The 13,749-nt window shown below is 40.9% G+C and overlaps 1 protein-coding gene across 4 annotated transcripts; it reads right to left on the reverse strand.

The window, feature by feature from the left end:
- Window positions 1–6,275: 6,275 nt before the first annotated feature.
- Window positions 6,276–13,698, reverse strand: LOC142776413 (uncharacterized). 4 transcript variants are annotated; one of them, XR_012887522.1, is made up of 3 exons: window positions 8,326–13,692; window positions 7,612–7,732; window positions 6,276–7,049 (listed from the first exon to the last, which is right to left on the reverse strand). XR_012887522.1 is itself a non-coding variant. In XM_075880038.1 (3 exons), the coding sequence occupies exons 1-3, from the start codon at window positions 8,452–8,454 to the stop codon at window positions 6,883–6,885; spliced, it is 339 nt and encodes a 112-aa protein (XP_075736153.1). In that variant the 5' UTR covers window positions 8,455–13,693; the 3' UTR covers window positions 6,276–6,882. The 4 variants fall into 4 exon arrangements, 1 of the variants encoding a protein (XP_075736153.1); XR_012887521.1 differs by having other exon boundaries at window positions 6,276–7,732; window positions 8,326–8,583; window positions 9,122–13,688; XM_075880038.1 differs by having other exon boundaries at window positions 7,612–7,654; window positions 8,326–13,693.
- Window positions 13,699–13,749: the final 51 nt, after the last annotated feature.

Consider the following 13,749-nt stretch of genomic DNA (forward strand, 5'->3'; position numbering starts at 1 on the left):
AATAGTTGGTATGCGAGCTTCCTGATATAGTACATTAATAGCGACATACCTGGGGAGTCGCAAACACAACCGTAACGCTTCTCGCTCTAATAGAACTAACGGTTTAATTTTGTACGTAGGGCCACCCGAAAATAATATACACCCAAATTCGAGTATTGGGCGCATGTACATTTTATATATCATTAATAAGGTGTGTCTACGTAACCCATATTTTCTGTTGCTCAACCTTCGCAATAAGCCTGAAGCTCGTTGTGCCTTTGCCACGTTATAGTCTATGTGAGGGCTCCAGTTAAGTTTCTCGTTATAAATAATGCCCAAATATTTGATAGACTCTACTTGTGGAATCGGTTCCTGATTATAAAGTACTGAAATTTGAATAGAATCTGCTATAGGGAACACCAGGAGCGCACTTTTACTGATGTTTAGAGACAATGAAATTGAATGCAGCCAAATTTCAAGAGAATACATGTACTTTTGCAATTTTTGATGCAAAGAATAAATGTCACTGTCTGCAACGAAAAATGCAATGTCGTCTGCATAAATGTAGACAGTGATATCTCGTTCAATGGGAATTGAGCTCATCAACACATTGAATAACAGCGGAGATAGGACCGCCCCTTGAGGTACTCCACGTTGCTGTTTGAATTTAGATGAGTGACATCCATCCTTTGCACAATAAAATTCTCTCGATTTTAGAAACTCTGCTACCCAATCAACAATATATCGCGGAAAGTCACATTCGTGTAAAGAATTCAATAAAATTGAGTGCTCAACGCTATCATAAGCTTTAGCTATGTCTAGTGTTACTAGTACCGCGTATTGTCGTCTTTTTCGGGCAAGCTGTATTCGGCTCTCTAAGTCGGCATGAGCACACCAAATTGAGCATTCGCTACGAAAACCTATTTGAAATGGTTTCAATATTAGCTTGTCAGCCATCCAAACTTTTATTCTATTATTGAGAACTCTCTCTATAATTTTGATCAGGTGAGATGTTAGAGAGATTGGTCTGATGTTGTCAATGTTAAAACCTGACCCTTGTTTTTTTAATATGGGAATCACTCTAGCTATTTTCCAGTCATGTGGTATCCAGGCATTGCTTAAGGAATAGTTTATAAGGTTGAGGACGTCGCCGGGTGATATCTGGAATAAAATTTTAATCATAGGAACTGTTATACCGTCAGGACCAGGAGCCGAAGAGGGTAAGTTTCTAATTACGCTTGACATTTCGGACAATGTCACTTTTTCGTAGTCAGTCTTTATAGAGGACTTTTGCCAGTTGATTGTCAAAGTCGACGAAAATCTGTTAGCTAAACCTCTTCCGATTGCCTCTAACGAATTAGTCATTTCTTCCGTCGATAACCTGTCATAATCAGAGTTAGCTAGAGACGGCAGAATTTTGCGCGATCTCATATATCGGAATAACGCTTTCTTATTTCTAGGTTTGGAAAGAAAGTCGAAATGTTTTTTGTCATAGTCTTCTTTAGCTTTAGCCACGGTGCGCTTAAATGTAGCAGCAATAAACTTGTAATCTGCCCAATTTTTGGGGGACTGATTATGAATTAGCTGCTTCCAAGCCGCTTGTCGTCGTCTATGATCACGAGAGCACTCAGAATTCCACCACTGGCTACAAGGCTTTCTCGTATCAGACTCAATAGAAAATTCTGCTTTTTTGAACGTTCTTTTAATTACCGCACTTAATTTCATGGCTTTATTTTCATCGTTGTCTTCAGTGGGGGTAGTCAAAGCAACTTCTAGGTCATTTTTAAATTTGGAATAATTGATAAAGGTTCGAGCTTGGGAGTAAGATGGAATAATGGGGCAAGAAATTTCAAACAGTACTGGTAAGTGGTCACTGTTGGTGGCGCAGTCTAGAGTAGTCCAAGATACGCTAGAAATACCCGAGCTTATAAAACTCAAATCTAAGGCAGAGCGGGATCGGTCTCGGATAAATGTGGGAGTTCTAGCGTTGAGGCATGATAAATTATGGTCTATAGACCAGTCCCACAAGCGTTGTCCACATTGATCAGTCCTAAAACCCCAACTAGTGTGGTGAGAATTAAAATCTCCAACCATAATTTTTTCTGTGCACCACGAACTAACAGCCATGTCTAACGGTGCATGTGCGGTGGTACTTCTTTGTCTTCGCTGCTTCACGGCACGCGCTTCGGATTCAAAAGTTCTCATTCTTGTGCACCTATAATCGTGGCTCATACCCAGTATGGGGGATTGGCCAAGAATCGAGTGGTTTCAAAAAAGTATTGTTAAGATTTAAAATAATGGAGATATAAGAGAAAGATTATCGATAACCTAGGAAACTATGGTGCTTGATCTAATGCACACAATTCTTTAAATAAAGAAACAAATTTATTCTTAGAATAGAACAATAATCTGGGGCCGAATTCACAAAGCTTTCTCTTTGGCTACGCATTTTCTTAGCCAAAAGTTCTCTTATCTGGAGGGATTACTATAGCGCGGGAATGAATTTAGCTTATTCGGCACTTAAGAGGGCAAGGAGGACACACGATAGCCGATGAAACGACAAGGAAAGAAAGAAGTGTGTGCCGATAATATCAAGGTAGCACGCAAAGCGTCTAGCATCGAGAGTATACGATGATAGCCAATGATTTGCTGCATCTAAGTTTCAGTTCCGCGAGCGTCTGCTACAGCGCTTACGGGATGCCGCGTACGTTGTAATAGACGTTTTGGTGGGCTGTGCAAAGCCAAGCACTCGCCTTTAATCAACGACTGTAGCTAAAAAAAATAATTGCTCGATGGCCTTAAGCCACCGAGCAAACCATGCACTATCTCGCCAAGTAGAAGTAAACAGCACTCCAGGTGCACCTCATAAATGAAACCACACATAAATCGATGCATGCAATGTTTGAAAATGTGCCTCGAATGTCTTCCCCTATTTAACGCGACCAGTTACCTTACATTTCATTGAAGCTGCGCTGCAACTTAACTAATTTGGTGCAATCTTGCACGTTATAGTGGTGAACGTAAGGGTGTTTTGTACCTATAGTCAAAGGTTAATTTTCTGGCCCAGCAGACGTCAGGGAAAGTCTCCGCAAAGCAGGGTCAGATGCTCAGAGAGCATAAAAAAGTGGAGTACGCGTTATATGGGAGTGACAGCCAATCAGAAAGCGAGATGAAGTGTGACTGTCCTTAGGTGTGAGAATCAATGCTAATTAAGAGAGTTGAGTTAATGAGCTAAAACTTTTCTAAATAACGATAATGGAAGCAAACTGAGCATTCATCTAGTGAAAGTGACACTAGTGACAGTGAACTCATAAAAGTTGATTAGCGTTGTCACAGGCCGATATATATTTTTATTTTCTTATCTATATTTGGCAAACTATGAGAAGGTAGCGTACGTTAGAGCCGGCTATCCCAGTGTCATGACAGTAATGTACAAGAATAAATAGCGCACGGTTATACAGTCACACGTGGCGGTTTATATCTTCTAGTAACCTTGGGTAAACGCATTCTAACTATGTTTTCTATTTTTGACAACGTTTCACGGGACGTTTTTGCATTTGGGTTCATTCGAAGGAATGACGATATATCAGCAATAGGGCGAACACAAGCACTGCTGCAGTGGACGAGCGGTTACAGCGCTCAACTACAATGTAGGAGGTACTTGGTTCGATTCGCGGAATCACTGAGCACTTTTTTCTTTTTTTCAAGAGGTTGCCCGGCCTGACATTATGCGTGGTGGCGGGTACTAGTTTTTTGAAAAGTAGGCTTTCGCACTTGCTTCTTTCACTCCCCTTTTGACCCAAAAGCGCTGTACTGTGCTCCTTCAAAAATTAAACAATTCAGGGTTCATAATTTTTTCCTCCATCCTCTCTTATCGCAAAAGTGTCCAGTGCTGAAATACCAATATCATACCTGGTATATTACTTTTCACGTGTTTGGATATTCGACCAGCAATCAGTCTTCACGGTGTTTTGAAGAAAATCTACACGTGCAGTGAGCTAACTGCTTGCAGCCAAGTTGGCTGCCTTTGTAGGGACACGCTTTCGTGGTAATTTGGTGGGCATCATCACATGCAGCAAGACCAAAGAGCACGGACAGTTAGAGCTGACGCAAACAGAGTGATTAGTTTGTGTCTTCTCTCCCGCTATTTGTCATGCTGCGCGCTTCAGTGTAATGTCGCTGTCAATGGTTAAAATGAACTATAGCAGTTCGAGTTCTGCTGAGAGGGTCCCCTATTGTCGAGAATGGAACAGAACAATGGCAATTTGATTTGTGTGATAAAGAGATACCCTGCTTTTGGTTACTAGAATAAATTTCTAAACTGAAGTTTATTTTTTATTAACAACAGTTCCAATGCAGATGAAAGGTGCATAGACAAAATTCGTGAATTCAGCTTGACTAGGTTTGTGACCTTAATTGTAATTGCGAACCGGTATCACAGTATGCATAAATACCACACACATATACAACCACGGGTGATAGCTTGCTTATTCTGATTAAAATTGAAAGGTTGAAATGGACATATTCAACCAACGCAATGTGTACAAGATATGTCATGTAGAGCAGCTATGCTCGAAACTAACCTTCGCAGGTTCGTTCCATTTTACCCAATTTCTTGCCCATGACTGTAGGTTGGTAAATGAAACTTCTTCAAACACAGATATTCTGTGTAAGGTTACATTTATTTTTATGCAGTACAAAACAAATTGAAATGTATAATGGCTCAAAAGAGAAATAACTAGAAACAAATTCAGCGAAATCATTACCAAACTTACTGACCAAAGATAAATGCATTCTCATTTAAAAGATACATACATACATACATACATACATGCATACATGCATACATACATACATACATACATACATACATACATACATACATACATACATATACGCACACACACATATACATATTGTAAAGAAGAGGAAGTACTCCGGCGCAGAGGCAGCAGCATCGAGTGTGCAGCAGCGGCTCGAGCTCGGAAATTGCGGCTGGTGCATCGCCTTCCAAGCCTTCCAAGCACCAACCTTTCTGCTTAATAAATCTCCTTTATAATATGTACACCCATACATACATACATACACACACTCAGGTGTAAGTATTAAAATGAATGGCTATAATACAACAATTCCAATACACTCATTTTGAATATACTACAGAAAGTAACTTACGAGAGAAATCCACCGGCACTGTTATGTTTGAACACGGTGTTTCTCGAACCATCTCGCACAAGCTTGATGCATAGTTTTGCGCTGCTGCCCAGTGACAAGCAGTTTTTTTTAAAAACACAAGAATAAAGCCCTTGACAATATCTTGCTAAAGAAAAGGGCTGTGCATCAATATTTTGTACATGTCTGCAATATCACTCTGTTTATTTACATAGCTTGGCTCATTCACAACCCACTAACAAAGCATGTTATGACACTTGGGCTGAAAATTGGCACAGCGCGAGTAAATTCTAGACAATATGTGAATAATACAATTATAAGCTACTAAGCTCCTTGGTGCAAACAGTGTTTATATTGATAGCTATAAGTGCCATTTCGTTTCCCCAAAACACTTCTCAAATGTAGAATCAACTTTATTTAGCTAAAAGTTTCTACTCTGGCGCGTCGTGGTGGCTCAACGGTGGAAGTGACTCTTTCGGCCAAGAAAACAAAGACCAATTATTTTTCCTGTTCGTGAATTCACCCCATAATAACATTGAGGCAGCTGGTATGAGTGCTTTTGGAGAGAGAAAACCACCACATTCCCACCAGTTGTGGCCTTGGGTAGCTACTTCACTTGGGCAAAAATGATGAAAAACACTCCTCAAGAAGACTTCAAAGTTTGGGCATCAACACAGTTCCCATACAGCTGTCTATTAGTCTGCTTGAAAAATATTGAGTTTACTGGTGGGCAAAGACTGTACACTATGTGAGGTGATGCTCCAGTGCACTGCATGTATGTCTTGCTGCTGGCCTCAACTGCGATGTTGCTCAGCACATATGTGTAAAATAACAACTAATACTATGCCACTGCAAAGTAACTATGCGTCATTTGCATGAAACGGGGACCACAATAAAAGAACATAACAACGTTTCCCTTCACAAAGTTCAAAAATTGTGAATAAATTTCCACAGAGTTTTCACAGTTCATCTGAGGATAGTAATATTGGTTGTAAACACATTCTTACTTCCACTAACAAACCATTTTAAGATGCCAGATTCAATATTAGAGTACACCAGCACTTTTGTAGGGCTAAACAATTGTACAGGCACCTAGAAAAACACAAGTAAATGCATGCTATAGCTACATATAAAAATAAATACTTTTATTTCTAGTCTGAGTAGAGCTGCATAGATGATAAGTCACTTGCATTACATTATGAACAAACCTATCCGAGCATAGTATACATTTAAAAAGTTACACTTACACAGTAGATAAGTAGACTGTTGAAGGACGGATAGGCAGTGGGATAATACCCAAGCACTAAAATCTACTGTTAAGATATACTAGGAATAGTGATGATCCTCTTTCTTCCAAATAAAATAATTCACATAGATTCACTTCCCAGAGCTTATACACTCATGGCATCATTGGTGCTATACAAATGAGTGTACACTGAAGGATTACATCGACTAAGTACATGATTACTGCATCCTTGGCTTTACTTCTTGTACTACAAAGAATGCAAACACAGTTACCATTGGCGACCATAGATGCTGTGATTTCTGGCATGTAAATGTAGAGGCACGCAGGCACTTAACACACATGTTAAAAACTTCAGCTCAAAAATATTTGCCCACTAACACTACAGCAGCCTTTAAATTAGTGTCATAGTTTGGTATCTTCTAAGGAAAATTTAAATAATTTAGAATGCAAGCAAATGAACTGCTGAATAATGCACTGCTAAGAAGTTAAGCAGCAGCTGCTCTTGACATCACAATGTGCCCTTTCTGCTGTTGTAAACTTTGAGCAGGAGAGCAGTCACTGGCAGTCCCTTTATACTTGTTGGTCTTCTGTGCTCTGTTCTTGATACACTGTTCATGACCGTGGAGCACCGAACCCCTTGTTACTGCTGGAACTGAGAAAAATACAGATCATTGTTACAACCATGCTACATGCAAGAGTGTATAGTTGTCAATTATGTGCTCATATTTACAGATATTGTATTTTCAGAAGCCAATGACAAGCCTCAACACACACACACACACACACACACACAAACAGTGAAGACTGAAAATATATTTAATATGATACAAGAGCAAAACTACAATGTTATAGATGAAGACATGAAACTTCTGACAGGCATAAAAAGCCAATAGAGTTTCTTCTATTTCGACTTTACACTAGGTGCGAGAAGTAGACCACAAATAAGTTCACTAAGAAACCCAAGTTAGACTGCATTACAACACAACAGCCAATGTTCATAATTTTAAGGCTGTCTAACATAACCAGCTCACCATACCGCATATAGGAGCAAATGGGCAGTCTAGAAGACAAAAAGAACTTGTGGATTATGAGTGTGCTTGTTGCTGACATCTATTATTCTAAATGAAGAAAACCTTTCAAAATTGCACTTCATCAGGGGAAATAATCATACGCAACAAACACAACGGGCTCCTACAGGTGCCACCAACACTCACCATTATTGTTGATACCAGTTTGTCCGGATGAATATGCTGCGTCCTGCACAGAACACCAAAGGAGCGCTCCATGACTTGGATTGCGTGTGTGCTAGCTGCATCGCTCTGCTGCTGAAACAGGCTAGCCACAGACAAAGAAATGAGAAGCCATGGCTTTTAAACACACTGAACGTCACCTTTAGAGATCAACAATGCATACTTAGGTCAGATACAATTTGTAGAAAAATATATATTACTATGCAATCGTGGTGAACATGTTCGACTGAAACACAAGCAACAGCACTGAGAGAGAAAAAGCTACATTAGGTAAAAGATGCAGTTACTGGCCCTATGTCATCTGAGGCTTCTTCAATAGGTCTTTCTCCTTGCAAGTTGTGAACAGCCAGGCAATTTTCACCCACTTGCTATTTCCATCCAGAGCACTTGATCCACAGAGGGAGTCACAAGCTCGAGAGCTCAATAATGAATCAAAGTATTTGTGCTCGTTTCAAAGCACAAGCTTTTGAGTCTCAGATTATTGGAGTTTCATTCATAAGCTGCAGGCTTTCAGCTTTCAACATTCTCAATTATCTTGCAATTTAGTTCTATAAATGATGAATAAGAATTATGTGTAAGAATATTACAGGTATCCACCGAAAGCAACCATGCTTGGGTTTTCAATTTGTGCACAGTAAGTGGTGTTCACGTAATCGTATGTATTAAAGAAAAACTAACCTTGCAGCCAGCCGTTAGGCAGTTTCGTGCCCTCGAAGCTCCCAAGCAGATTGCAGTCCTTCCAGATGAGGCTGCCATGCATGCTTCCACGCCACATTCGCTGAATGATAACAGTCCCAGCAGTGACATAGGCTTGCACAGTTAGGGAGAACGTGTCCTTCCTATTTTTGTACAGGTGCTCCAAGTAATGATGAGGATTGATGTGCCAGAATGTGCAACCGATGCATCACGGGACCTTAACAAACCAATCTCTGCGATCTGTGAAGAGCCAAAAACGAGATATTTAATTAAAAACAATTATTAAAAGCACTCACTTCTAATAGTTATTTGAGGAAGCTATCACTTCGTTAAAGTGACCAAAATCTGCTATATTCACTTTGAAATAAACTGAAGCCTCATGTAAAATTTACGTACCGCAATATATATGTCCTACTGAAGTATAGTACTACTACAGTGGTAATCGTCTATAGAAATAATTTTCCAAAATAACATAAATTTTTTAAGTGCAACCTGGCTCCTGAAAAATAAATTCACATTAACTTTCAAACTATCAAACGTGGTCAATCGACAGGCCCAACCTCATAATCAAACAAGAGCTCACTTGTATCAAATCACAAAAAACTTTTTATGTATTTGCTCCATAATATATGTATGTATATAACAGTAGTAGTAAATTTTTCGTGCTTCAACTTACCATAGAGAAACATTACATCTGATGGGCTTAAAAACTTGCACACGTTATAGAACTGCGTGAATTATAGTACCGGTGAAATTTACTTCTGAAAGGTGAACTCACCGATGGCAGCATTTAGTAGCCGTCGGGGTCATAAGGAGCCAAGTACGGCCATTAGGCAAAGGGCGTCTGCAGACTGGAAGCTGCCGATGACAGCAATGAAGGGCTGGCCAGGCGTGCACGTCCATTGATAAAGTGTAAGAACTGGCCATGACCGGCTGTTGTCAAGACTCTAGTGCCGTGCATAACGATGGCCAGACGAACTCGGAAACCTGTAGTTAGGCGATATTGGCTTACAACTTCATCCAAAGCAAGGCACCGGTGAAATCTTTGCTTTTTTGGGGGGGCTGGAGGGAAGCTTGACGTTCACGGGCTCTCGCTGTCACATAGAACTCTCAATTTGTTACCGAAGAACAGTCTAGGCGCGCTTCCAAAGTAACACGATCCACAACAGAATGTAGCATCTCGCAGTTTTGGTTGATCACATCACAGCACTAGGACTATGGTTATCACAAAAAGGAGAAGTGACGACTTAACAAACAAAAGCGCCAAGCTGCCCCACCACGACTTCGCAGGGCAAAACAGTTATCAACGCTGTCTTTCAATTTTTGGTCACACGAGCACAGCTTGTTCACAAGTCTTGGAACGTCAACACAGCACCACTGTTCACAACGAACATCGTTTCACTCCCGAACAGTACATTGCTCTCAAGTAAATAGAAGCGTACGGGCTAACTAGTGGCGAAGCAAGAACCGAGCGCGTAGTTCATACGTTTCCGTACGTACTTGGGGTCACTCAAGTAACGTGTCAAAACGCTGTCAATCCGAAATGTCGCACAACACCAAACTGAGAGACTGGAAAGTCAAGCGAACGAACTGTTACCGGCACACAAACACACATTGCAGGCTTCTCGAGTGCCAGTTGCCGTCGATACATCGACGCCGATCTCCGCTTGATAACCACACCGACGCACAGGCTTCGCTGCACTTCACCGTACATCATTGCACTGCCGCAGCTTTCCGCACTGCTTACACGTACCGAAAGAGCTGCTGTAATCACAACACATCCGGTGAAGCGCTGAAGTAACTCGTGCGAGAAGCGTTTGCTGAAAGTCGCACCGACCGATATGCTGTTTACGACGCCATGTTGTTTTCGACAACTGCGCAGCACATAAGATGATAAGAGAGCTCTTAGAAAGTACTTGCACTATTTTCACGGCGTGAACAAAATTTCTCTTATGTGCGAGGGGGTGATATGACGAACAGGACAGGCGTGCTAGATGAAAGAAGTGTTTTGGCAACGTCACGGAGTGAGCTGATGTAGAGGGTATTGCTTCACAACTAATCACAAGCTGTGCCTGTCGGCCAAGCCGTCGTCTGCTCGCGTTTGTCGTCTGCTTCGATCAGAGCATGCGACAAGGGATTCGCCTTCGCAACGCTATTATTCTCAGGTCAAGTGGTCGCTACGTCGCACAAAATACATGTCAGTGGCTCGCTCTACCTTTGAATGATGTTCGTGCACCAAGTTAAATGGCTGGTAATTGACGCAGGGATGAATTCAGCCAAGGTTTGCTCCAGAATCGTGAGGGTTTGCATATTTTCGGTGTCATACAAAGTTACTAGGGTCATTTCATTCTGATTGCTTGCCATATTATCACGGTACATATCGGTGTCTGAACAGTGAGGGTGAAGATGCATGATTTGTTTGTAGTTCCATGCGTAATCACGCGCACCCCTAATACGCTTTGGTTTACAAAGTACGCTTTTTTCCAGATCGTCCCAAAGTGTATCGACAGCTGTATTTCAGAGATCACAACCATTGGACAGTTAGAGCCAATGAAAGTACACTAGAGCACAAACTTTAGGAACCACTCACTGAAAACTTCCTCTCATTTTTATTTCCAATAGCGTGCAAAGAATGTGCTCCCATTAACCTCTTTGGTGGTAATTTCCACCAATGAGGCAAGGATCTCGAGTCGCACTTTTAATTGGATGAGATGGGGCGCAACACAACAACATAACAAAATAAGGTTGATCCTATGTCATGTCGCGTTCGAATGCACCGACCATTCACGTATCACATTGGTTTTCATCCAACCACAAATATTTACATGCGTAGTTTTATGCCATTGACGCCCAATAGAATTCTTCAATTACTGCGACTTCAAACTTATTGGACGATGGTGGTTGTCAACACCATCCACTGCGTACAAGGGAAACAACACGCGAAGCTCAAAGCACCGAAAGAAATAAAAACGCACCAGCAGTCATCAGGCAGCCCTTAATGGGCGTGAATTAACTCAAAACCAGCCAGGGCACCAAAGTATACCGCCGCGGCAGCAGGTTATAAGTAGCCACATTGTTCCTAAGAGTGGTCCGGACCACTCTTAGGATTTTCTCTCAGCCATGCTGTTTTTACGCACAATTTCGCTTCGTGAATCCACTTACGAGCACTTTTCGGTGACGTAAGCAAATATAGCAACTGCATCACCATCGCTGACATGTTCCCGGGCAGTCACAGCGTGCTTGATTTGCAGCGGCCGATGTGACAACTATGGCCTCTTACGACGTTTTTTCGTTTCGTGAATCGACTTACGCAACAAAATTTCTCTTGCGCAAAAATGTTTTCGTAAGTGAGTTTTGTGAATCCGGGCCCTGATTTATACTTATATTATTTTGTGGACACGTTAGAATAACGAAACAAATTAATTAGTCAGTATATTAGTTTCATCAGGATAGTTCCGGACGACCGCCTATACTGTTGCACTAGAGAACTCAGAAATGGAAGCTCCAAAAGGCAAAATGGCAGGAAGAGATAAGTCAATACCAATACCACGTAAAGGTATTTCTAATATAGTTTTTGGTATTTTGTTAAACCATACGCCGGTCAAAAACAAATGATCTATTGTTACAAGTTCATCAGAAAGCGCACACTGTGGCGAAAGTGCCTGAGCAGACCTGTGTTTTGAGAAATTTAGATTTGGAACCCGGAAACGCGGCCTTGTGATAGCTTTTTCTTGTTTACGAGTTCGCCAAAAGTCTCTTCACCCGGGATAAAATAAATGGCAATATTCGATAGTGTTTGTTAGTGCTGAACCACTAATGACTTCCATAAGCGTATGTCTTCGGAATCGTGCAGCAGTCACATGAACGGATGATTGGCAATGTGGCAGAATTAGTTCGCTAATTGACCACTTAGCTAAGAAATCGGCTATTTCATTTATGAATATGCCTTTATGTCAAGGCATCCAATCTAGTCCAACTTTTTCTCAAATGTGCAGGCACTAGTGAACGGAACTTCCTTGTTTCTTGATTATCAGCACCAATAGAAAAGCCGTACAGAGAGATAGGTAATCTATTATGACAGCTGATGTAATTGCTGTATCTCACTTGCGTAAAGGGAGCAATGTCTACTGCCAGAAATCCATCACCAGAAATCCATCAATGGATTTCTGGTGATGGATCAATGCCAGAAATCCATCAATCATGCTGAATATACAAACCCCAGGCTTTTCGTCACATTGTGATGCGTATTTAGTAATAATAACGTTTGTTGTCATACTGCTCAGATTATCTTGTAGTAAACTCTCCAAAATATAATGGGGAAGAAATTTGGCGTTATTACAGAAAATATTGTCAAATTGAATTTCCAGAGCGTATGAATTATTCCGACTCGGTATGATGTCGCATATACGTTCGTTTAGAGGCTCCAGTATATTTTGCACAAATATAATTTGTGGGGTGTGAAATCGCGGCCATCTAGCACCAAAAAATGGTTCCGGGGAGCAAAAAAAGGCTGTTTCTGAAGGTCATAACGGTGATTCATAAATTCTTAACGATGTTTGAACAGTCAGAAGGCAAATGTTTCAAGAAAGAGCTGCAACCTTCGATTCAAGATACAACACATTGTTAGCAACTGTTTTAGGCAGGACAAGCTATAAGCGCAAAGCTTCTCTTTCCAGAAGAATTAGAGGCCGCAACTTTTAAGCTGGAACTCTGAGAAATGTACACAACCAAATTCCAAATAGTACGAATGTACATGAAATATATCATTACCAGTGTGCCTCTTCTCGTACTTATGCAGTAGTTGCTTAGCCTACGTAATATGCCAGTGGCCCGAGCAGCTTTTTTGGCGACATATTCGATATGAGGTCTCAAATTAAGCGATGTGTGATAAATTACTCCAAGGCATATAACAGATTCTCCATGTGGTATATTCTCATGAAGGTAAGACAAAGCGATGTGTACGGGGTTTTGAAGCGGAAAAAAGGAGGGCGAATTCACTCGGATTAAGCAGAAAGCAGTTGCCATCAAGCCAGCTCTTTATTATGTTAGGGTAAGTCTGCAGCCGTTCGTAAAAGGTCTGAATCTTATCTGCCAATGCAAAAAACGCGATATCGTCTGCATAAACAGACGTTCTTTCAGCCTGTTTAGGAAGAACGGTGCTTATTAGTAAACTAAATAGCACCGGCGAAAGCACTGATCCTTGCAGTAGTCCCGTCGTTTTTGTATGAGTATTTGATAAAAACCCATTTCTAAAACAATAAAATTTCCTGTCTGCAAGAAAATTGTGAACCCACTTTACTATGTATGATGGGAAATTAGGGTATTGTAATCGATCTTTCAGAATACAGTGCTCCACAATAAAATATCCTTTAGCGATGTGTAAGTTTACTCAAGCTGCATATATAT

The sequence above is a fragment of the Rhipicephalus microplus genome, chromosome X, assembly GCF_043290135.1.
Source record: "Rhipicephalus microplus isolate Deutch F79 chromosome X, USDA_Rmic, whole genome shotgun sequence".
Classification (NCBI taxonomy): domain Eukaryota; kingdom Metazoa; phylum Arthropoda; class Arachnida; order Ixodida; family Ixodidae; genus Rhipicephalus; species Rhipicephalus microplus.

Excerpts from the sequence above, each read along its gene's own strand:
- LOC142776413 (XM_075880038.1), bottom strand. The coding sequence starts at position 8,454 with ATGTCACTGCTGGGACTGTTATCATTCAGCGAATGTGGCGTGGAAGCA. Across the intron at positions 7,655-8,325 it reads GCCTAACGGCTGGCTGCAAG|GACGCAGCATATTCATCCGG; the intron begins GTTAGTTTTTCT and ends TGTTCTGTGCAG. Across the intron at positions 7,050-7,611 it reads AACTGGTATCAACAATAATG|TTCCAGCAGTAACAAGGGGT; the intron begins GTGAGTGTTGGT and ends TATTTTTCTCAG.